This window comes from Mus pahari, chromosome 12 (genome assembly GCF_900095145.1).
Source record: "Mus pahari chromosome 12, PAHARI_EIJ_v1.1, whole genome shotgun sequence".
NCBI classification, from domain to species: Eukaryota; Metazoa; Chordata; class Mammalia; order Rodentia; family Muridae; genus Mus; species Mus pahari.
This window is the reverse complement of record NC_034601.1, coordinates 85,960,955-85,987,339: the sequence shown is the minus strand read 5'-3', so window position 1 is coordinate 85,987,339 and position 26,385 is coordinate 85,960,955. Positions and strand designations below refer to the sequence as shown.

The window sequence follows — 26,385 nt, the reverse complement described above, 5'->3', positions numbered from 1 at the left end:
TTTACATGCATGAGCACATGTGTACCTACACGAATATGTACATACACACAAACTAAATATGTTAAAGACATAACGTCCAGAGTTTTTAACGTCCCCTTGCTGAGAGAGATGGGGAGAAGTATTTTGTCTCCCCAAATGCTTAAATCAATTTAAAATTAAGAAATTAATCATAAATAGAAAAAAATAAAGAAGCCAGAGAATAATAAAAGGGAGTGGGATGGTTTTCCTCCATTTTTAGGGATCCCTGCTACTGAGAACCAATTACTGGGTGCTTAGTAATAGTGACACCTTCCCTCCCTGCCCTCCACTACCTTAACACAAGTTCAGGCTGGAAGCACACGGAAGGAAGCACAAGAAAATGATACGGTTTCCACCCATGAATTTCCCTCAATCTTCAGCTCCAGTAAATGTTCTATTTGCTCCTGGAGAAATTGTCAAAGTATCATTTTGAAAACATTCCTCCGACTGTGGGTCTTTTCATGGCTACCGCTGCACCTGCATGGCTGAGAAAATCAGACCTTTCTTATGTTTCACCTCACTGCATCTGCTCCAAACCGGCTCCCTGGGTGATTCCAGTCCCTAGGGCTCCTGTGGCAGTCCATCATGGCTTCTGGCCAATATCCTGGCAGTGACTGGCCCCAGAGTGGCCTGGCTTAGGATGGAGTCTCTGTTACGTTCCACTGGTTTCTCTGTCCACTGAGCATTGGGACAGCTTCAGTAAGGTTCCCCAATATTAAATAGACTTGAATTTCACCATCAGCTCAATCTCCTCTTAGAAATCTTACCACAACCCTCCAAACACTTGTGCCTTAACAGGCTTAGGCAGGTTGGGTAGATGAATGAATGAATGAATGAATGAATGAATGAATGAATGAATGAAAAACTCTCGTTCACTACTATTAACCAAAGGGTTCTTGAAGGGAAACATGGAAAATCTCCTTCATCAGCACACCACAGCACTGTGGGAAATCTGAAACCTTCTTGCCAGTGAGGATTACTGCAGAAGTTTAAAGACAGAGCTAATTAAGAACCGAGGATACCAGGGTATCTGCAAGGGGCTTTCTACTGTAACACAAGCTGTAGGCAAACCAAGCATTCTGGTGACCATCCTTTGCATCACCTTGGGACCATAGTGACTGCTTAAACCAGGCCAGGCTGTGGCCCAGGTGGCTGTTCCCTAAACATCACTTTTATGCCAAAGGAGGTCACTGTGCTAACTTTCACCATCTACCCTCGCCACATCAACACTATCCCCATCTCCATCTATCTGCAACAAAACATAAGCAAAAGCAAAAAACTCAAGGCTTGCCCTCCCGAAAGTCTCGGGCAGAGAAAGACTGAGTTGACACATCAGGTTTCTCTTGGGATTCAACACTGACACTCGAATCCTGGGACTCAGAGGAGAGACCCTAAAACATGTGCATCTCGGGACCAGGAGCACCTGTCTGGGAAAAGGACAGTGGTGACCATGCCCAGGCTTTCTGGGACCTGCCTCTCCAGGTATCCTCACAGCTCCCGCTCAGGGCCTGATGTAAAAGAAAACCACTTGGTGGGGCTTGGGTAATGATGCTCACCCTGGGATTTACCTTCCTGGCATCTAGGAGGACAGAATAAGCTACTCATCAATATGCTAAGAAGCCATCTACCTTGAGGAGATAACAGGGGCTCACCCGACGTTTAACAAACACACTGGGATGGCGTTCAACTCTGGTCCCCAGGGAGGATGCCTGCAGAGAAGGATCTTTGAGAACTTAGAGTAGAAGGTAGCTGTTACTGCACCCAGAGGTTTCAAAGACTCAGTTCAAGCCTGTTCCTATTAGTGGGATCTCATGTGCTCAACACTCATCAAATAAACTCCCCACGGTGGTTCTCTGAACCTGTCCTTCCTGTCACAAACTGGGAGTGAGGACTGGCAAACCCAGTCAGGTTCACAGCTGTGCTTTTACTAACTTTAGCCTCATCCTGAATATCAGGCTGGGTTTGCTGTGGTGAAACATTCTGTTCCTTCAGAGTAGCAGGGACCATCTGACCAACCAGGCCACAATGATGACGCCAGAGGGGACCAAGCAGAGCATTCATATGTTACAGTCCTCGTAAGGGATGCAGGATGAGGTTGTTCTTTCTCTTTTGTTTTGTTTTGTTTTGTTTTGGCAAGGAGGGTCATGTCTCCAAAAGTATCATGTCTTGGTTAGGGTTTTGCTGCTGTGAGCAGACACCATGGCAAGTCTTATAAGAACAACATTTAATTTGGGCTGGCTTACAGGTTCAGAGGTTCAGTCCATTATCATCAAGGTGGGAGCAAGGCAGCATCCAGGCAGGTATAGTGCAGGAGGAGCTAAGAGTTCTACATCTTCACCTGAAGGCTGCTAGCAGGATACTGGCTTCCAGGCAGCTAGGACTAGGATATCAAAGCCCCTGCCACAGTGACACACCTACTCCAACAGGGTCACACCTCCTAATAGTGTCACTCCCTGGACCAAGCATATACAAACCATCACATACCCTGTATGTCCGAACCAGTAAAAGCTACACCTCTGTCTTCAAATATCCTCCCCTCTCCACATTTTCACCCAAAATCATGAAATTTTGAGGTTGCCATAGGGGTCTTTGTATAGTTAAATTTGCTTTAAGTGGTATATAAAATCACAAAACTGTATAGATTCATGTGGTACCATGTGGTGTTTGATATGTGTGTACGCTGCGTGATGCTTAAATCAGGGAAAACACATCTATCTCCCCAAACAGCGATCATTTCTTTACATTAAACTTTTGGAATGCTTCCTTCTGGCTTTTGAAATGCAGAGAACATTATCATTATCGACACCCCGTGGCTCAATAGCACATCGGAACTCGCTCCAATCGACAGGTTAGCAGGTTTTAACTGAGTCTAACGGCAAAGAGAGCCAACTTTCTGCCTGTAAATGCTTCATTCTCTACACCCCTGTATCATTTGGCATCCAGGAAAGCACTGTATCCCATGTCACCAGCCACTTCCCTTGGCTCATGAAGAACGCCAAGGAGCTTGCCGGGGTTCTGGCCTTGGCTGTCGGCCACGTCTCTCCTTTCTCTCAGTCCTGAGCACCACAGTGTTAGTGTCTCACCTCAACTTGAGTCTAGGATTTTTGAGCTAGCTCCTTCTGAGTTACCCACTCCCCTCCTAGAAGGAGTATTCAATTCAGAAAACATTCAGGAAATAACTGCATGGCAAGCTCTGTTTATAATGTTAGATTCTAAATACATATTGTCCCCAAATGGTCATAACGTGATGGTCAACCATTGTCATTAGTTCTGCGTTAGCTAGTGGTTCTTAAATGTTTGAGCTTGCGTCTCTCAAGACAGACTCACGGACATATCAATGATGCCACAAGCAAAGAACACCTGTCTGGATGCTACCTAAGGATGTCCCTCATTTCATGTGTCTTCTAGTGACTTGCATAGCCTCAGGCCAGAAGAGGAAGTGGGGAGGATCCAGGGGATATCACAGGAGCATTTGTAAAGCACCTCCCTCCCCCAGGCACACCACCAAGACCATGGCAGGAGGCCTGAGGCCCTGTGCAAACCTGGGGATGAGGTCTATTTGGAGATAAGAGCTTACAGAATGGCACTACCACCTCCCACCTTGCAGAAATGTTCCTTTCGGGCTTGTAATTTGAAAGGGAGATCACAGTTTTCTGGTGAGTGTGAGCACAGTTTAGAAAGATAAAAATATCTGAGATGCAAATGTGATTGGTTCGAAATATATCAGACTGAATGAGCCTCTCCTTCATCCTTTAAAGCCTGCTTCAGGGTGGTGACAGGTAGAGAGGGTATGGCATATGCTGGGTACAGCCACCCCTGCCCTGGGGATGACAGTATCCCAAGCAGCAGGAGCACCTCCTCCACCTACTGAAAGCTCTATTCTATAAATGCCATCTCTTCCCCTACCCTACACACATACACACACACACACACACACACACACACACATACAACAAACATAAATTCACACATATGCACACATGCATGCATAAACATATCATACCCACACACACATCACACACACACACACAGACATACACACACATCACACGTACATACACAGACAAAACTCACATGTACATGCAAACACACAAAAATCATGGACACATATATATACACACTCACCCATACACACACATACAACCTCCCCACACACACATTTTACATACACATACACACTCATGGACATACATACATGCATGCACAAACATAACACACTCATCACATCACACACACACGCCACATATATACATGCACATATCACACTCACATACATCACACAAACACATACATACACACATGCACATGAAAATACATGCATATACACACATGCATTCACACTCATACACATGCATACACACATTCGCAAATAATCACACAAATCACACACACATACACACATACACACACATCCCACATTCACGTATATACACACAACATACAATCACACATAGATCCATATACTCACATCACACACATGAATATGCATATCACATATATGTGTGTCACACACATGTATATACACACACTTACACAATGCACACACAGATGCATATACACATGCATTCACATATATCATACATACTCATATACACATGCACATATTCTCACATACATGCATACACACACACACACACACACACACACACACACACAAAATCATATAACAACCACTGAGCCTTTGTTGACTTCCAGGCATGTCAGAGAGAATGCCATCAGACAGAGCATTAAATACTCATTACCCCTTAAATTCAGAGTTCCAGCAGAGATAGATTCAGAGTTCCAGCAGAGAGTTTGATGCAACTCTATCAACACTGGGAGATTTCCTTCAGCATCAGTGACAAGTTTGGTTCAAACACGCCATCATGTTTCCACTTAACTCTAACATCTCTATTGTTCCACACAATGTGGAACACCACTGCAGGAGGCTGTCTTCAGAGCTGGAAATCCCAGCCCTCCTAAGCAGTACACCATGTCCCAGAATGGTGTTTTGTTTTGGTGGGATGGGTGAGTTATGGAGTCACTCTCCTGGTGAGTCTACCCCGAAGGACTGGAAGTCTTAGGTCTGGATGCTTTGCACAAATGGTGGAGTCAGTATTTGTTCTCAGATATGAGAGCAGCCATAACCCCAGCTTTCACACAGTATCTGAGGGGATTGGGATTGGGGACACACGGGACCCTAACCCCTCAGTGTGTTTGTGCCCACAGGCCAGTGTGCTTTATAACAGGCCCCCAGACGAGGTCATTCACATACCACATGTCCCCGTTTACACAGAAGATGCTGAGATGTCCACCGTAAGTTAGTAAATGGCTAAGAAGCAATCAAGCCAAGCCACTCACCCCTCTTCCTCCAGGCTTCCAAACTCCCTCATTCAAATTTGCTTCTTCACACTGTTTCCCTGACCCAAGCCAGACACACAAGTAAACAGGAATGCTCCTGTACATGCCAGTGTAAACTATTCATGGACAAGGAAGGCTCCCCCATCCTTGGCTTTCTTTTCATTTGGAAGGAGATGCTGAGATGAAGGATGACCTCCAGTGCAGAGCCCTTGGCTCCTCATGGAAAGACACTGCACAGAAAAGTCCCTGGCACTCTGGGGCTTTGTTTGTTCACCTTAAGAGGCCACCAGTAGTCACACTTAGAAGCAAATCGCCACTTAGTCTGGCATCCCCTTTCCAAGGCTGCAGTGGAGCTTGGACAGGATCTGTGTTCAGCAAGCCACCATTTTTTTTTCTGTATCTGTTTTCATTTAGCTCATCTTTGATTTTTAAAAATATTTTCTTATTAATTCTTAGAGAATTTCAAATCATATATTTTGATCACATTCACCTGAACTAGCCATCTGTCTCAGTTAGGGTTTTACTGCTGTGAACAGATGCCATGACCAAGGCAACTCTTACAAGGACAACATTTAATTGGGGCTGGCTTACAGGTTCAGAGGTTCAGTCCATTATCCTCAAGGTGGGACCATGGCAGCATCCCAGCAGGCATAGTACAGGAGGAGAGTTCTATGAGAGTTCTATGTCTTGATCTGAAAGCCTCTAGGAGAAGACTGACTTCCAGGCAGCTAGGATGAGGGTCTTAAAGCCCACACCCACAATGACACACCTACTCCATCAAGGACACACCTTCTAAGAGTGCTACTCCCTGGGCTGAGCATATAAAAACCATCACAGTGACTAAGTCAAGTTTGTGGTTTGGGGGTAGGGAGTCGTGAGGAGGGGAGCATGATTTAAAACCAACCTTCAGTGTTGAGGGTGGAGGAAGGGAAGACAGCACTGAGCAGACTGCAACTGGAAAGGTCGGATGAAGGCTGAGTGCCTCGCTGGGTAGGGAAGAGAGAGGAAGTGGAATGCTCCCTCTCCTGGCAAGGCCCACTCTCTCCTGGGTTTAGTTTTATCAGTTGCCATCTCTGTGGGGCTGGACTTGATCATTGCTAACAAAACATCTTCCAGTTTTGCTGGGCTATATTTCAGAATCTCTTCCCAGGAATGCAAATCCGACAACCAGGAAGCCATTTACTATGGAGGGAGCCTTGGCTTAGGATGCGGAATGCTTACTTGGGACCAGGAATGGAGTGTGCATGCTGTATTGGGTCCACATGCCATGTAATTGCAAACATCAACTTTCTGATAATGAGAGAAGGCCATAAGGAGTTTAAAGACATGCAGCGGAGTGACTAAACTACTTACCCCAAAACATATGTCGTGATTTCCACTGTACGTTATGCTATAGATGAGTCAGTCTGAGATAGCTAAATTTAGGATTTTTACAGACCCCTCCTCTCACGATGTCAGAGCTTCCCTTTAACTACAGATGAGAGGGAAAATGAGCTCCAAGGGCCTCCCATCAGGAAGACCAGGAGTCCAAAACATGGCAGGCAGCCTTGTAGTGAGAAGAGAGGCAGTCACGCACCAGGAGACAGATCAACCTGGAGGGAATGCTTAAGGACAGAAAGCCCAGAATCTGGGAATCTGAGTGTCTATGTGGTTTTAGTTAGGGTTTCTACTGCTGTGAAATTAATAATAATAATAACAATAATAATAATAATAATAAAAATCCAAAGCAACGTGAGGAGAAAAGGGTTTATTTCATTTACAGCGTGTAGCTCATTGTCCAGGAAAGCAATGGCAGGAACTCAAGGCAGAAGCTGATGTGGAGGCCATGGAGGAGGACTTCTTACTGGATGTCTCCTCACAGTCTGCTCTCTGATTGCGCCCACGACCACCAGCTCAGGGTTGGCACTGCCTGCCGTGAGCTGGACCTTCCCACTTACCTTCGTCCCTGAAGACTCTAACTTGTTGACAGAAAACTAGCCAGTGCACAATGTTATGCTCAGTGTCTCCCCTCTGAAAGAAGGGAGAAGGAAACAGTGATCCAAATGAGGCCTGAGTAACTGGAGCCAGAACATAAAGGAGGGCTAAGTCAAGGATACCGACTCAGCAAGCAGGGCATGAGGAGGGGTCAGATGCCAAAGCAGTGAAGTGAATCCAAACCTCAGGGGATGGAGGTTCCCGCAGGCCAAGGTTGAAACTCCCTGAGTCCCTGTGCCTGCACTGCCACAGCCTGCCCAGGCCCATGGCTCCCCAACGCTGTCAGGTTGCACACTGAGTATGCGTGATCTGAACCAGTGTGGTCATTACAGGTTCCTCTCATCCAGGACACTTGTGTGTGCAGCAGGACACTCAACATGCTAATTCTTGGTGTCACTGGGTAAACTAGAATGGTTTAGGTGTCTTAAACAAAAGGCAGTGTTTGCCTTCATTTTTACAAATGCAGGCTGTGTGACTTGAGAACCCTGTTGCCACTAAATCAAGCATACCTTCCTTCCTTTCTTTCTTTCTTTCTTTCTTTCTTTCTTTCTTTCTTTCTTTCTTTCTTTCTTTCTTTCTAATTCTCTTGCCATTTTCTTTTTTTAATTATATATTTTCTTTATTTACATTTCAAATGTTATCTGCTTTCCTGGTTTCTCCTCTGAAAACCCCCATACCCTCCTGCCTGCCCTTCTCACCAACCCACCCACTCCTGCTTCCTGGCCCTGGCATTCCCCTACACTGGAGCATCAAGCCTTCACAGGACCAAGGGCATCTCCTCCCATTGATGACCAACAAGGCTGCCCTCTGCTGCATATGTGGCTAGAACCATGGGTCCCTCCATATGTATTCTTTGATTGGTGGTTTAGACCCTGGGAACTCAGGGGATACTGGTTAGTTTGTATTGTTCCTCCTCCTATGGGGCTGCAAACCCCTTCAGCTCCTTGGGTCCTTTCTCTAGCTCCTCCATTGGGGACCCTGTGTTCAGTTCAATGGTTGGCTGAGAGCATCCACCTCTGTGTTTGTCAGGCACTGGCAGACCTCTCAGGAGACAGGTGTACCAAGCTCCTGTCAGCAAGCTCTTGTTGGCATTCACAGTAGTGTCTGGGTTTGGTGACTGTATATGGGATGGATCCCCAGGTGGGGCAGTCTCTGGATGGCCTTTCTTTCCTTCAGTCTCTCAAGCACACCTTTCAGAGTCACCTTCCAGAGTAGGAATGGCACTGTAGGGAGAGTGAATAATGGTTTTGCCACATCTAGCAGGATGCATCTGAGGTGTTAGCCAAGCAGCTTCCATATGCTCAGCAGCCTATGAGGCTGGCCACGGGGACACAAATGCCACCCTGTCTCTAAGAACACAAATGTTGATGTCAGTGGAGCTGACGTGGTAACATAAGCCAGAGTCCATGGTTTATAAGCAAACAAATAGCCAAGAAAAATGTATGAAATAGCAAAGCGTCACGTTACCCCTGCCGTTTTGTCAAAGCTGGAGGGTAGAGTGTGGATATCACGGGCAAGCTGGCAGGCATGGGAGGGAAAGGGCAGCCTTGTATACTAGTAAATAGTGCTTCACGCGGGCTAATGGAGCAAGATGCAATGCTTATCGTGACACTTTATAAAATTGCAAAACAGAAGTGAATACATGACATGGGAAAGGAATACATCCATATAAATAAATTAAATGGACATTTTGTGACTCCCCTCCCAGGATAAAAGCCACAACATTACTAATGATGCAGTCTTTTACTGACGTGGGAAGATATGTGCCTGATGTGCAAGGCTTGGTGGCTAAAAGCACCAGGTACATTGTGCTGATATTTGCAACACCATTTTTCCATGTCAGTAAAGAGGCCTAGATACAGAAGTGGGGATAGAGGACCAGGAAAATGGACCAATGGGTAAAGCCAAAGACAGTAATCCTAGCATTCCAAAGGAAGGATGAGAGTTGAAGTCAGGAGAATCCCCAGAGGCTCATCAGCCAGTTCACCTGGGGATGCAGCAGTGAGTGACAGAGAGACTGTCTCAAAGGAGGTGAGGACATCCACTTGAGGTTCTCTCCCATCTTTCACATGCCCACCAAGGTGCATAGCTTGCCATCCACACATACATGCCTATACACACACACCTGTACACACACATGCTTATATACACACACATGCCCATACACATACACACATTCTCGTACACACACACACACACACACACACACACATGCCTATATACACACACATGCCCCCCCCCCACACACAGGTCCATACACACACACTCCAGTTCACATACATAAGCATCCATCCACACCTGTTGATAAGAGCTAGAACACACTCTCTGTGTCCCTGTGACTATGTCCAGGCGTGGATTTCAGTAGCCTTCTGTATTTATGGTGAAAGTATCCCGGCCTCAGAACCAGACAGACATGTCCACAGAGGACTGGAATCAATGACATCCATGCTTGCTTACTGCTTATAGTAGGAACTGAAGAAGTAAAGGAAACCAACATTGTTTGAAGAAATAGGAGATAGCATCTCTGGGAAGGGGCTATTATTCTCAGCAGCCCCAAAGTCTTTTTTTTTTTTTAAATTAGGGCAGAGCCGGTCTCTGTGTGGATCGGCTTGGCTCTAAGACTTGGTGGGTTATAACCTATATCTGGTTGAAACAAAATGTTTTCAGCTCAAAATAGATAAGGCTAGAGAACCATCAGAAAAACACAACGACTTTCAGAAAACTCTAAAGGAATCCAAAAAGTAAGACAAAGGAAGATGTATAAAATCTATCTAGTTTTTTGGAAACTAAATGACTACAAAAATATCAGCTCTAAAAATACCGAAAAAGAAAAAAAATAAAAAGGATTCTATGAGGGAAAATAAAGAACAAAAATTTGGCATATGAATGTCAAAACTCCAGTGTCAAAGAGGTTTTGAAAACTGGTCGTGCGTCACCAATTATATATATCCAAGATCAGTGTGACAGCCGCTCACTGCCAAGAGCAATGGGGAGGTTTTTAATGCCCTAAAAATCCTCTTCTCCGTGACTCTCTGGTAACAGTGCTGTAATATAACTGACCTAGGAGAAAGAAAGCAAGAGAGGTGGCTGTAACTGGCTGTTGCATCTCTTCATGTCTAAGATACATTGTATATAATTGTCTTTTCTTCTCACCCTCCAGGAAAAGCACAAAGAAGAAATGACAATGGCCAAGTTAACTGAATCCATGAGTGAGTACCTTGAAATTTATTACTTTTGGTTTTGAATGGAGAAATGCAAAATCATGCTAAGACCAAATCCGGCTGTGACTGTCTGCTTCACACTCATTTTTAATTCTTGGGAAATCAAAGGTCTATCTGCATTCTATCAGGGTTGCTTTATGCAAAACTCAAAATTCCACTTGGTTGGGATCAAGTTTCCAGACTAAAAATGTTGCCCAAGCATGGAGCTAAAGAATAGAAATGGATTTGTTTTGTGTTACTGCTTTTGGAGTTGGGAATCCACGATAATTTTAGCCTGACTTGGAGATTTTACCAAGTTGGATGAAGTTTTATGTGTGCCTGTTCCATGGGCTAGACAGTATAAAGAGAAGAAGGAATGCTGAGTCACAGCTAAAGCGATCTCGGGTATCATTCCGTTTCTCTGAGTCATGGTTAAACAGATCTGGTATCATCCAGAGTTTCCCTGAGTTATCATTCAGTTTCCCTGAGTCATGGTTAAATCAGATATCATTAAGAGTTTTCCCTGAGTCAGGGGTAAACCAATCTGGTAACATCCAGAGCTTTCCAACAGACAAAGGAAGAGAGTCCATGATGTGTAAGTACCTTGCAATGGTTTCCATTCTGAATAGATCTGTGTTGTAATTCCCTAAGCTCTTAAGCTAAATGAATGGAATCCACAAAGCATTTTTAGGAAGAGAGGAAAAGTAATTACAATAGATCACTGTGTAGATGACAATCATAATTTCCTCTGTTGACATTTAAATATTAAAGACCATGGAGAGAGGGGATAAGCTGTCTTTTCTTTTAAAAATGTACATTGCTCCGGATAACAGCTTCCTTCCATGTGAACGGTTCCAGAAGGACTGCAAACACTTGTGCATCTTTTCAGTGCTTTCATTCCTTTGGTGGTGTGACTGCTGAGTTGAGTATTCCTCTATGGCAAAGTGTCTCGTCCTTGCATGGACTGGGTCCTGGGACACTCACAAGAGACAGGCACGTGGACATAGCAAAGCCAAGCATGGGCAGGTTCTGCCCACTCTGATGGAGGAGCCACCGTGCCCTGGAAGCTCCAAATGCTCGTTATATATGGTTAACAGGAAAGCAGGATTCTTACGTGTAGCTGAATGAGGATGAGGATTTAGCTCCTCTCTGCCTTCTTTAGAGTGTAAACACTGCGGGGGGGGGGGGGGCAAGGGGAGGCTATGGTGAACATTTTCTGCACCCTGTCAGCACTGACACTTAGAACACAGGAGAACTTTGCCATCCCTTCAAATCTTATGCAGGAAAAGTGTGCTTCTTCCCATGGGGATGAGGCTTTGGTCCTTGACACAGTGGTACTCAGGACAACAATACATAATTATCCAGGACCCCTCTTCTCCCCTACAACATAGTCAAAAACCTTAACACTCAACACCTTCAGTTCCTAGATGAGATACCATAAAAAAATGTCTTTACTGTTGCATTCTTTTAGCTCATGACCCCAAACCTCTGCATGAGTTCAAATAAGCCTAATGTGATCGGGAGCAGAAGAGGGACAAGCCTCCCTGGATTCTTCCCCTCTTCATTTCTGTGTCATTCTCTGCCCTGCCCTGCCTACCCCCACCCTCATCCCCGTCCCATCCTGCATGGTCTTACACTTGCTGAAAGTGTTCCCCGCTTGATCACAAGCACCACAAACTGGGTTTTTATAATTAAAAGCCTCTCAAAGCCCTGCAATGTGTGCTTCTGTCAGATCATCATGAAACAAAGTAACGCAGTTTTCACAATGTGTTACAAAATCAGAGGGGGACTGTGAACAGTGGCCATTCCTTTGCTATCCACAGCCGGAAAGCTAAATCCTAATCTCTACATCTTAAATGTCAATGACCCATACATCACCATCACCATCATCTTCATCTTTGTCATCACTGTCCTCTTCCTCTCCTTGGTCCTCGAAGTCCTTACCCTCCTCCCTCCTGTTTTTCACTTCTCCTTTGTTTTTTGTTCTTCAATCCCTTCTCATTCTATAGCCCAGGCTGGCCTGTAACTCACAGAGGTCATCCCACCTCAGCCTCAGGGTCCTGGGTGTTTGGATTATAGACAAGAGCCACTGTGCTCCACTCCACGGTTTCTCTGAGATAAAGCGAGTCAGGGGTTAGAACTTAGCACTACTGCCCGAAAATGTGAATTCTATCTCCAGTGTATGAGTGAATTCAGCCAGAGTGTGACACGTGGTTGTGTGGCTAGACCTTCCTTACAGAGTCTATAACATGGGTTGTGAGGCTAGACCTTCCTTACAGAGAGCGGGAGAAACTTGCTCTCAGGTGCAGTTAATACCTTTTTAATTCTTCTGGTGAATTGTGAAGGACCGAATGGTCCGGGTCACTATGACCACAGTGTTTTACTTCTCCTACATGTCAGAAGCATGATCCTCTCTTGGCTATCCTGGGGTCAGTATCAAGTTTCCAATTTGTCTCCTGTATTTCTAATGACTATGGATCCCCTGCCTCAGAAAAACATCAGATTCTGGATTCTCTAGAGAATGGGACGGCTGTTCTGAATGGCTGTGCTTGGGGGAAGCGCAGATATGTCCGGTGTTGGGGGAAGTGCAGATATGTCCGGTGTTGGGGGAAGCGCAGATATGTCCGGTGTTGGGGGAAGCGCAGATATGTCCGGTGTTCGAGGGAATTTAAGGTTTGAGGAAAGAGTCTATAAGCCTCCAGATTCGGCCACTCCCTGTTCTCAGAGACACATTCGGCTTTAGGAAGCCAGGCACACTTAGATTCTGTGAAACAGAATTGTGGGATAACAAAGAAGCATGATATTAAAATTAAATCCATGAATCATGAGACATACAACTGGATATTGACTCTGAAAAAAAAAGACTGATAAGGAGACATGAGCATGATCATTATGACAGGAGGTTTGTACTGGCTGGTTTTGTGTGTCAACTTGACACAAGCTGGAGTTATCACAGAGAAAGGAACCTCCCTTAAGGAAATACCTCCATGAGATCCAGCTGTAAGGCATTTTCTCAATTAGTGATCAAGGATGGGAGGGCCCATTATGGGTGGTACCATCCCTGGGCTGGTAGTCATGGGTTCTATAAGAAAGCAGGCTGAGCAAGCCAGGGGAAGCAAGCCAGTAAAGAACATCCCTCCATGGCCTCTGCATCAGCTCCTGCTTCCTGACCTGCTTGAGTTCCAGTCCTGACATCCTTTGGTGATGAACAGCAATGTGGAAAGTGTAAGCTGAATAAACCCTTTCCTCCCCAACCTGCTTCTTGGTCATGATGTTTATGCAGGAATAGAAACCCTGACTAAGACAAGGTTTGAATCGGGAAACAGAGGCGAGAAAGACTAGTTACCGCCATAAAACAAACAGGAGCATCATCTCTGTGGCCTCTGAGAACACAGATGCCTGGGATGAGAACAGAACATGGATGCCCACTCTCTGACACAGGTTCAGAGCCAGTGAATGCTTCACCCGACAACTGCCAAGCAGAACCATCTGCTCACCAGACCTCTCTTTTTCATCACTAGAAGTCCTATGCACTATCTATTGCACCACAGAGCCATCTAAGAAGTCTCCGTTAGACTAACAGCGAGCCTTCTCCCATCACTGTACATCTAAGTGCGGTAGAAGATGCAGCAACGTGCACCTCCTCTCCACCTTTCCATCCCATACCAACAACCTCAAAAACTCAGCCCTGAGAAGTGAAACTATCCATAGATTCCAGGGTGTCTAACAAAAAGCACCTATGTTTCCTAAGTAGAGTATTTATTTAAAATTCTTATGTCTTGCTTTTGAAGTGAGGTTGCTGAAGAGAAAAAATAAAAAAAGGATGAAAGAAAGAATGTTGTGGAGAAATAGAGAAAGCAAAAACACAGGGACTTCACATGATAGAACTCAGAAGAAAGACTGAATCAGAGAGAGAGACAGGAATTCAGCGAGGAAGGTGTGCGTGTGTGTGTGTGTGCGTGCATGTGTGCGTGTGTGTGTGCGTGCATGCGTGCGTGCGTGCGTGTGTGTGTGTGTGTGTGTGTGTGTGTGTGTGCACGTGTATTTGTATAGCTTGAAGCAACCAGAGAGGGCAGAAGGGTCTAGAAGGCAGCATAGTACACACAGCATAACTGGCTGCCTACCTTCCAAAGGCTACTTTTTTATTATTATGTACATATATTTTCTTTTTTAAAATTTAATTTAATTTTTACTTGTTCACTTTAAATCCAGCTCACTGCTCCCTTCCACTCACCCCTCCCATAATCCTTCCCCACCCCCCTCCTCCTCTCCTCTGAGCAGGTGGGGGGGTCCCCTGTGTATTCCCCTATGCTGGCACTTCAAGGCTAGGCACTTCCTCTCCCACTGAGGCAGGACAAGGCATGTTGCCTGTATGTGGGATATGATCAAAGGCTAGTTTTTAAACAGCCTTTAAAACTAATCTCTGTTTGCATCTATGAAATGTATATTTTCCTACTTATTCCACCAGAAGCCCTAATCAAAGAGTTGAGAGAGGCTGGAGAGATGATTCTGTGGTTAAGATCACTAACTGCTCTTCTAGAGGACCTGGGTTCAATTCCCAGCACCCACACTGCTACTCACAACCACCAGTAACTCCAGTTCCTCCTCCTGGCCTCCACAGGCACCAGGCATGCACCTGATGCACAGATATACATGCAGGCAAAACACTCATACACACAAAATAATAAAACATTTTTTTTAAAAAAAAAAAAAAAAAGAGAGAGCTTGCAGCAATCCCACAGTGGAAGCAGTTACTCTGAGGTTGCCCTTCAGGTACCCAGGACTTTATTCCCCATCCATTGAGTGAAACTATCCTGAAAGGCAGAGCCCAGTGGTGCTAAATGCTGTCTATAAATAGACACGCAAAGACTCAAACTGTGCCATCATCAGAGGTGACGCTGGAGAGGCCAAGTCCTGATGTGAGCTCTCAAATCAAGGGCTCGTGATGACAAGTTGGAGGTACGGAGCTATGCAAACATCCAAGGGTCTAGAATGACTATCGGCTCCCGTTGTTTCATAAATGTCCTAGTAGATGGCTTCATGGTCACCGCCTGCTGGTGTTTCTCCTAGGTCTCACTTGGGGGCTCATGGGACTGTGTTGGGAAGCCCCTACACACGGGCCCGTCTGTGGTACAGATTGCTATCGGGATCTGACCTTGTAACAGGGTTGCAAGGGTGAAACAGGTTGGGGCTTGAACTGGTGCCTCCTCCAGCTGCATGAGGTTCCTGTGTAGCATCTGCTAGTGTCTTAAGACTATACTTTTGCCCCCTTCCCTGAAACAGCAACACACTTACAGGGTATTGCTGCTTCAGTAGATAGAGTTCTCCCAATGTCCACCCTGAGAGTCCTGGAGCGGTCCTTCTGCCTTCTGGCCTCCATCTTTCCCATTTCCCTCAGGCACACGTGCCTCGAGCCTTTCCTTCCCCAGCCTGTGCCCCTTGTGGTCCTCATGGTCATCGATAGGGATCATTCTGCCCTGCATGTGCACTCTACCTGGACATCACAACCATAACAAAGACCCCGGGAAAGGGAAAAACGACTCAGCACCCTTCAGAGAGAAAAGATCCAGAGCAGGAGCTGCAGCCTTATTCTCAGTGGCTTCAGAAACTGCCCATATGCATCCAGGGAGAGAGAGAGAGAGAGAGAGAGAGAGAGAGAGAGAGAGAGAGAGAGGCAGCCTCCAGAGCCCAGGACCCGCACTAGAAGGTGCTTGGAGATCTCCTCCATAGACTTAAGTAGAGGGAACTCCTATCCTAATTAAAGAGTCAGCTCAAATGCAGCTCAGATTTGAACGTTCCTCCTGTCAAATGAAATAAGGAGATGGAACCGATTACAATCACCACACGTTAAATTAGCTCTATTAAAGCAAAGTGCTTTTTAATCATGTATCCTTCAAGGAGCAGCTGGCGGAACTCTGGCATTGTGTTAAGGCAAGAATTCATTGAGCCATGTGCTGCCTTTAGGGAGCTAACACCTACAATTCTGGGAACTCGTGCTACAATGTAACCAAACAGGTCGACACAGGTGGCAGTCACAGATCGGCAAGGCTCTTCCCTAGGATCCCAGGGTGCTCCTAGATCCAAAGGTCAGCTAAAGAGTGAACAGGCTTCCAGCAAGCTGGTGGTTACAGTGTGGGTGTCCAGCATAGGACAAATGGTGCCCTGTAAGAAGTCCCAGATGGGAGAGCAGCCCAGAGGAGGGCCAAGCACTGACCACAGACAGTCCGATTATAAGATGGATCCTAAGATGGCTGGGAATGGCTTGGAATCCTCCTGTGGGTACTGGGAGGGGTGGGACTTAAGGTTTTGAAGAGGGTTGGCATTTTAGAATGGTTCTGCAAAGGCATTATGGGTAGATTGCAGCAGGTTGGACAAAAGTAGAGAAAAACAGCTCCAAGCCTGGAGACAAGTTGAGAGACTGCGTGCCACCCTAGGGTGGATCTAATGTTCACTAGAGGAGGAGGTGGCCATGAAGCTTTGTCACAAACTGAGACAAGGTCCTGGAGGTGCCACTTAACTGTGGGATCTGCCCCTGACTGAGAGCTAGCCCAGATGCCCCTGACTGAGAGCTAGCCCACATCCCTTGGCTTCCTCACACCTCCACCCCCCAGTTTCTGTTGTCTCCACCAGCAATGATGACTATAAAATAGATGCTATGAGGAGCCACCATAGAGTCACAAGATACACACTGCGGTGCTCGGAGATCTCAGGAGAGCATCATTTCAGTTTTACCTTTAAACAGAGCTAAGATGGCAGTCCTTTACCTGTTTGCAATCTGACAAACTGTTATCTTCATCCTATAAGACCTGTGACCGACCAGGCTGGGGAAATGACTCAGTCGGTAGAGTGCTTGCTGCACAAGCAGAGGACCTGTGCTGGATTACCATAAAACACATTAAAAAGCAGGAAGCATAGGAGCATGGTTGTATTTCCAGCTCTCCAGAGCAATTAGGCCAGCCGCCCTAATAGTGAGCCTCAGTGTGCACACGTATGCACACATATGTATACACAGTGGCCACATTCTATACATGTACACATATGTATATACAAGTGTCCACATTCTACACATGCACACATATACACACATGTCTATGCATATGCACACATGTACACATGCACATGTGCATATACGTGCACACATGTATACACATGCACACATGAATACACTTGCACATACATGCACATACATGCATACACAGGTGCCCAATTCTACACATACACACATGTGCACGCACATGTGCATGTATGCACACACATGCTTATGCATACACACATGTACAATGCACATATGCACATGTGTGCACATGCATGCACACATGTGCACATGCATACATATACAGGTGCCCACATTCTGCACATGCACACGCAGGTACTCACATTCTACACATGCACAAGAATTACCACTGCTGTACAAAACAACAAAATCAACAATCACATGCCTGAGATTGACAGTGCAGAAAAACATGTTGGTCTTCATTCAAACGGGAGTCACAGGAGACTTGTTTTCTCAAGTTGATGCCCTTTCCTTTTGGATCTTAGAAATCCTGGTGACCCTCTTCTTCTAACAAATATCTGAGTAGGTGAAAACATCACCCTCTGACCCCCTTCCCATTGTCTTTCTCTGATACTAAAAATATAAACAAAAATAAAAATAGTCTTGGATGCACATGCCAGCAAGATTCTGCTAAAGGGACCCTGATATAGCGGCATCTTGTGAGGCTATGCCAGTGCCTGGCAAACACAGAAGTGGATGCTCACAGTCAGCTATTGGATGGAACACGGGGCCCCCAATGGAGGAGCTAGAGAAAGTACCCAAGGAGTTGTAGGGGGCTGCAACCCTGTAGGTGCAACAATATGAACTAACCAGTACCCCCTGAGCTCGAGTCTCTAGCTGCATATGTAGCAGAAGATGGCCTAATCNGCCATCATTGGNAAGAGAGGCCCCTTGGTCTTGTAAACTTTATATGACCCAGCACAGGGGAAGGCCAGGGCCAAGTAGTGGGAGTGGGTGGGTAGGGGAGCAGGGGCGGGGGTGGGGTATAGGGAACTTTCGGGATAGCATTTGAAATGTAAATAAAGAAAATAATAAATAAATAAATAAATAAATAAATAAATAAATAAATAAAAATAGTCTCGGAATTTCTCGACTTGGGCACCATTGACATTTGGGGCTGGTGTGATCCTGCCCAAGGCAGGCTGTTAAGCAGCATCCTTGACTTTAAACCCACAAGGAGGGTGCCAGTAGTACCCTCCTCATAGACCTAAGAGCCAAATGTCTCCAGATATCACTATACTTGCATAGGGGTGGGGAGGGGTGTGCAGGGAGGGGGCAAAGTCACTCCTGGCTAAAGGACTAAAAGTCAGCAGGAAGGGCAGGGGTGAGGAGGGACTGGAGGAGAGGAGAAGGCAGGGGTGGGCATGATAAGGCACAGGAGGGGCAGGAGGCCTCGTTTTTTTCCTTTCACACTAGACAGAGTTTGTTCTTGACTCCCACACCCTTCCCAAGCCCACAAGCTCCATTAGTAGTCACACCCATTCCTCTCAGGCTCTCTTTATTCCATAATTACTTCAGAGAGGGCAGTGCAACCCAATCCTGGTCTCACAATCACCTGACTTGGAGAAGACTGAGCCACGAGGATTTCTATATTATCATGACACACCTGAGACTCGGACCTACTGAGACAATGTGCACGGGGAGAAATAGAAGCCGCACAGCTTCTGGGCCTGGCAGACACAGAGCAGGCGAGGGGGTGGCAGAGGAGGCTGTCTCCAGAGCTGGGTTCTCATTCTGTCCCGGAAGCTGGGGTGAGTGGCATTCTTCCACAAACAGCAATTTTAGGGCCTGCCTATTGACTTTTGGAATAATCTCCTCGTGGTTTTTCCAAGCCATTGCTCAAGGCAAACCCGGTGCTGAGAGATCATGTCTTCTGCCTTACTCATCTGCTCCCATCAGGCCCTGCTCCAGAGGCACCAATGTCATGGGCAAAGCCTCCACAGAGCACATTTCACTCGGGATCTACCGGGTCACTCAGGATCTCAGGTACCTTGGTCCTTGCTCATTCTTCACATCCTTTGCAGTGAGTGACCACGGACAAAGCAGCTATGTCACAAAGAGACATCGAGCTTGGTAGTCAAGAGGCAGTGGCCTGAGCTATCTGGGGACCACCATGCTCTGGACCGCCACTTCCACAAGCCCTGAGCATCTCTACTTTTCCTGACTTTGCCGCTGCCCCCAGCGAAGACTCCCTTGAAGCTCTGTGGGCTTCTCTCTAAGCTCATGTGGCTTAGGGTTCTTATCCCATTCCAGACCCAATACCAAACAACCTCTCTCCAAAGGTGGAGCCCTTGCTCACAAGGGGGTTCAGAAACTCACCCCTTATTTGCCTCTGCCACAGTCTAAAGAAGACAGTAAACACATTTACCCGACTCCTCCACTCACTCCGCCCCGCCCCTGTCAACCCCATCTCTGTCTAGCCCATCCCTCCTCCCACAAGCTGCCACCTGGCTCTGAGAGACTGCTCCACCCTCCCACCTCCTGCCAAGCTCGGAATCCTTCCCCTCCTCCCTCCCACAGCTCCATCCCCCTCCGAATCAACCTCTGAGAACAACAGGTTTCAAGCTATACCGAGGGAGAAAGAGAGTTTTTCCAAAGTGGCACAGATCCCCCCTCCCCCCCCCCCCCGAGTCTGAGATAGTAAGCTTTCCTTAGCACCTTCAGTGGAAAGGGAACCTGAGAACAAGCGTCCGCAAGACCAACAAACCCAGAGTCACCGTCCCGAGTGAGGGCACAGGATACCTAGGCAGCCAGCCAGAGAAACAGTCCACCCACAAGCAAGGCATGTTCAAGGGAGCTGAGCCTCCCATGATGCTCTGGAGATGGGAGCGAGCACCAGATGGCCAGGGTGAGCAGCAAAGAACACTGCATTTTAATGGCTTGAACACCTCAGAGTACAGCAACCAAAGACAACCAGACAACCGGAGCTGTCTCTTTATCCAGCTCAGGTCACCGTGGCGGTTCCCAGTCCCTCCAAGGAATTTTTATTAATAATCTACTACCCTCTTCTCACCTTACACCCCCCAACTCACTTTACCCCAATTTCCAAACCTGGCTCTTCATCCTGGTGACAGATGCTTGTACGAGGCAGCCTATGGGCTTCCTGAGTTCACCCCAGGGGGTGGGGGAGAATCAGGCAGTCTTCCCACACTGAGGGGGATTAGATTCAGGGGAAACAAAGGACGCCTAGCAAGTGAATGCAGCCTTCCTAGTGTGGGGCAGGCGGGCTGGCTGCAGAACCATGCTCAGAAGCACCGAGGTTTCTGTGTTTCTGGTGTATCTTTCTGTCTTTCTGCTCTGCTTGCTTCCTTTTGTTCTTCTTGTGGCTCAAGTGTGCAGGGGGTGGACCTTGGTGCTTAGACACTGACTCTGAGGACTGCTCAGCAACCCAGAACTGCAGTCATAGAAGTTTCTAGGCAATTAACCGCTTCTCATAGCGAGTTCCTCCATGATGCCCTAGGGCCAAAACTCATGGAGGTGGTCTGACTGTGGTACCCTGAGGCTGGCTGCAGGTAAATCACTCCGGCCCTCTTTTCTGAGTTTCTGCAAGTGAATCTCAGAAAACTGCCCAGCAAGGTTAGAGCTAAAAGCAAGTGCATTCAAGCCAGTGCCTGTGTTCATGTCTACAACTACATGTAATAGTTACTTGAGTGCACATATGTGTGTGTGAATAAGCTAGTCGGTACATTGAAGGCTAATGTTATATATTAAATACATGTTTAGGTGTGAAAAACCAATGCATAAAGAATATAAAATTAACAGCGAGCATTCATGACAGAGCCTTCTTACTTCTCTTTGACCACGTTTTTGCTTGCCATTATCAAGGCCATGCATTATAAGAATACACAGTGTAGTGTCACCATGCTGAGGTGGCTCAGTTGCTAGAGCACTTGTCACAGAAGCCTGACCTCCTGAGACTGATGCCTCCGTACCCATGTGAAAACCAGATGCAGTGGCATATGCCTGTCACCCGGCATGGTCAGGAGTGGAGAGAGAGGCTCTAGCTCAATCAGTTAGCTCCAGGTTCAGTGAGAGATTCCATCTCAAAAAGGTGGAGAGAGACCTCTGACCTCACCCCCCCCACACACACAAAAACCCCCTCCCTCGCTTCTTTAAAAGAAGGATTATTCAGTTCAAGTCTCATCAACTTGTATTATGCCGGGCTATCTTAAAGACCCAAGAATTGTGTTCTGCAATTTCAGATGTTCAAATGAGATGCTAAAAAATTCATTGTCGATGAGTGTCCACTAAGTGGGCACTTTAATCCATTGTGTTTGGTACTAGTAGGTGGTTCCATCTTAAATGCACTCCTATTCTACCTAAGTGGCTAAGCTTCAGAAATTCTCTACACTCAGTGCATATCACTTCCGGCTCTGTGCCACGAATTCCCTGGAGCACAGGAGGTACTGGAGGGATCCTGGGCTCAGTTAACCCAGCAACTGCCCTGCTGTGTCCAGAAAACAGTACCTAACTGTAGCCATCCACTGCCCGTGCCTCTAACAACGTTTCTTCCCGTTCTTCCGCAATCACAAAGAGGAGCAGATCTGAGGATGAATAAGGGGAAACAGGCAAATATGATCGCAATACACTGCATGAAGTTCTCAGAGAATAAAAGCATTTTTAAAGAAGAAGAAGAAGAAGAAGAAGAAGAAGAAGAAGAAGAAGAAGAAGAAGAAGAAGAAGAAGAAGAAGAAGAAGAAGAAGAAGAAGACGAGAGGAACCAGTATTTGTTGCTATCAAGGAAAATAAAATCTTTTTTTAAAAAGTAGCATTTTAAAAAAATACAGAAACTCTTTTGAAAATGTTCTCTCCTCTTCAACTTTCTGGAAGAGTTTAAGAAGGATGGACATTAATTTTCCCTTTTCCTTAAATGTTTGGTGAAACTCACCCGCGGGCATGCTCAGTCCAGAGTTTTTCTCTGCTGGGAGTCTTTCAAGCATGGGCTTTCTGTCCTTACATGATAGTGCTTATCGCAGAATGGCTGCCTCTCATAGTCAGTCTCATTAGGTCCCAGATTTACAGAAACCCACTGGTTTCCTCTGGTTCCCCCAAGGTGCTTGTATATCGTCAGTCACGGGTGACTCTCATGAGCTCCGTCCTTTGGTGGTGTGCTCTGGTGCCTTCTGTCCTTTATGGCTTTATCTGAGACTCTTTCCTTTTATTCTTAAGGCAACTAAAGTTTGTTCTGTCTTATTTATCTTTTCAAGAAACTACTGCTTGGTCCCCTTTTTCTTGGTGACTGTCTTACACTTTCTGCTTCGTCTTTGCCAATTTTGACTCTTCTTTTGTCTTAGGTTGTCTCTTTTTTTAGCTCCCTGAGACATAAAGTCTGGTTGAGGAGGCCTTTCTTTGTCATCAGGGAGCACATGTATCTCCATACATGTTCCTCTTAGAAGCTGCTGGGCTTTCTCCCATGAGTTTTGATATGCTTTGTTTCCATTTTCATAGAAGACGCCTTGTCTGGAGATATTTTGAAATATCCTCTAGGTTTCTTCTTCGATGCATTGATTGCTCAAGGATGCCTGGTTTCCACACAAATTTTCCACCTTTCCCCATTGTAAGCCTTCTCAGTTTTCAACTGCTATAGCTGGAGAAGGAAAAAAAAAAAAACTTAACGTGATTGCAATGCCTGTAAATGATTAAGATTTGCCGTGTGGCCCAGACTTTGATCTGTCTGGAGAACGTTTTACACAGGCTTTAGAAGGATGTATGCTCTGCTGCTTAGATGGAATGAATGGTCTGTGCTTCTCCATTGGCCCATTAAGTTCATTCCTGGTAGTTTCATATTGATTTTTCAACCTACATGATCAGTCCATTGCCAAAAAAACAGAGTAATAAAGCCCTCTTCAGTTACCAAAGCTGTACCTCTTCTGTTCATATTTGCTTACATATTCAGGCTCTCCGATTCTGGATGGTTTTTATGTGTTGATAATCTAAACTCTACCATTAAGGAATGCCTTCATCTTACGCGACAGTTTGCAACCTGAATTCTGCTTTTGGAATAGTTGCCCCTGCCTGCTTTTGGCTAGCATCTGGTTTCTATGCTAGATCCATGTGCTCCATTACATCTGGTCTGGTCTCCCTTCTATGACTTGTTTTTTTCTCTCATGTGTGAGAAATGCTGAGTGTAGCTCTGTGGGCAGAAGGTGTTAGGAACCCTATTTCACCAGTATGCTTACATGTTCAGTGGCCGTCTATGACGGCAATTCTGCTAACATGATTTGTGCTTCTTGCAAGCACAATCTATTAAAGGTAGGTTGACTGGGAGCTAAGGAGATGTCTCAGTCAGTAGAGTGCCTACCACACAGCATGGGGACCTGGGTCCAGAGCTATGGCAATCACAAAAAAAAAAAAAAAAAAAGTCAGGCATGATATGCCTACAACCCCTGGGGTGGAGCCAGGGATCCCCAAGACTTCCTAGCCAACCAGCCTACATCAAGTGCTGAGTTCAGAGAAACCGTATTTCAAAGAATGAAAGAAATGGGAAGACAACCAAACTCTGACTTTCTTATGTAAACGTACACACCACACACTACACCAGGCACACACACAAAACCACCACATAAACTCTACATCCCACACCCACACTACATACACACACAACACACGCAACACACTCACCATACACACTATATACCACATACACATACCACACCACACACTACACCTCTACACACATACCACACACACACACCATACACTGCATACTACACACACACTAAACATATACACAATACATACACTACTACTACCACAGCATACATGCCATACAACCACACACACACACTACACACACATAACACATACCACACACACTCACATACACAACACATGAACAAACACCACATACATCACATATACCACACATACTACACACATGTAGCATATACCACACACATTCACACACACTCACACACATATATAACACACACATATGCACATGCACACAGTGAGTTGACTCTGACTTCAGACAGTACACCCTCTCTTCAGTGACTAAAATGGAGCTCTTTACCCTCATAAAGAGAATAGAATTGATCCCAATTGCCATAAGACAGTCCTTCCCCACTTTGATAAGTCTGGCAAAGCCACAAGCTCTGCCACCCAATTCGAAAGCAAACATTCTCTCTTAAGCATCCATTTGGCAATCTCTCAGTGTTGAGGAGATCATAATTATAGAGCTTCCTCAGACAGGTCATCTGCCACACAGCTCCATAGCCAGTGGTCACTTAGAAACATCTGGAGGAGAGGGCTAGATGGGTTTCCTGAAACCTGAAGCGCAGGTTGCAGAACTCTGAGGCTGGCTTTGGCTTTCCCTTCAAGTATCTGGTCTTGCAATATGGGAAGAGTTCATCTGCCTGAGTGTAGCCACAGCTGATTCCACATTTTCCATTAATGAGGAGGGTGGCTATCTACCACACATTCTGTACTGTGAAAACCAGTCTCCCATTCTGAAACTCCACATAATGATAGACTTCTTATGTGCCTGGTCCATCAGGGTTGTTCTATAACTGCCACTCAGATGGGCAATGTCCAGATGGGTTCCCCTGGGGGCAGACAGTTCAAAGGTGCATTTTATCTCCTGCTTCCTGGGAAGTACTGTGAATAATATCTTAAGGAGCAAGCTCAAGAACATTCCCTGGGTGTGGCTTCTCCCCTGTAACCTCACATGGGCTCAGATAACAATGGTGGACATGTCTCAGAGAGCAAATGACTGCTAGAGATCCTACTTAAAAAGAAGTACCTTCTGAAGCAGGGTGGCTGGTTAATGAGTTTCCTTTGGGGAGCGGGAGTAGAGCATGTGGGAACAAGGAGGAGGTGGTGACTTATGAACGGCTCAGTGCTCGCTGTGAATCACCACTGTCAGGGCCTCTCTGTCTCTCTGACTATGTGATAAAACAAAAAGTACTTTAGAAAATTCCACTTGTCCCATTAATGCATGGCTTTTGTAGGTGAATGTCCACCCGGGGTCTGGTTGTCTTGGAGCTTTAACCATAAATATATGGTTTTCAAAATGAAAGAGCTTTGCACCTGAAGTCTCAGAGGTCTTTGACCTCTGCTCACATCAGGGAAGAGCATCCTGGGGTAAGATCCTCTGGTTTCAGATGAGGGGAAAGAAACAGAAGCAGGTCAGCAGTAGACGCTTGCAAACATCCATGCCAAGGGAAAGGTTTCCCACAGAGAAACCAGGGCTCAGAGAGGCAGGATTCAGGGATACAATAATTAAAACTGCAGCTTCGGGAGCCCACATGACTCAGCCGTTTGACGTGCTTTGGCAGACGTCAAGACAAATGGCCAGATTAAAGATACGACATTTGATGGTAAGCGTGAAGAGAAAGAAAGAGGGTGAAAATCTGACCACGGCGTACCTAATTCTGTAGAAGGGACGAGGGCTGTCAGAGGATTGTCAGTCGTTCCTGAGCTGAGACATCAGACAAACAGCCATATCTGGTGTGGTTCGCTGGGTTCTGCCATTGATAAACAAGGATGCTCAGTGATAGAGTTTCCTTAGTAATGAAGAGTCTTCCATATGCTAATGACGTGAATCATGATGGGCCCTGGGTAGCTTCAGGATACACTGACCAAGCCGGACCTCTAAGGAGGAAACAGAAGGCTTGAGTCTGACTGTAGGACCCATGCTTTCATTTCTGCTTCACTTATTCATGTCTGGTCATAGAACCCAGTAAGCACTCTAGGCAGAAAGTTCAGTGGAGCACCCACACACAACAGAGTTCAGTGGAGCACCCACATACAACAGAGTTCAGTGGAGCACCTACACACAACAGAGTTCAGTGGAGCACC

General features: G+C 46.0%; 1 protein-coding gene across 1 annotated transcript in view; it reads left to right on the top strand.

Annotated features, from left to right (window-relative positions):
- The window catches only part of Kcnj6 (potassium voltage-gated channel subfamily J member 6), a 233,405-nt gene that overhangs the window by 46,109 nt on the left and 160,911 nt on the right, over positions 1 to 26,385 (top strand). Inside the window, exon 2 of the mRNA XM_021209484.2 lies at positions 10,493 to 10,541. Within this exon, the coding sequence (XP_021065143.1) occupies positions 10,511 to 10,541 (31 nt within the window). The 5' untranslated portion in view covers positions 10,493 to 10,510. The remainder of the gene's footprint in view (positions 1 to 10,492; positions 10,542 to 26,385) is intronic.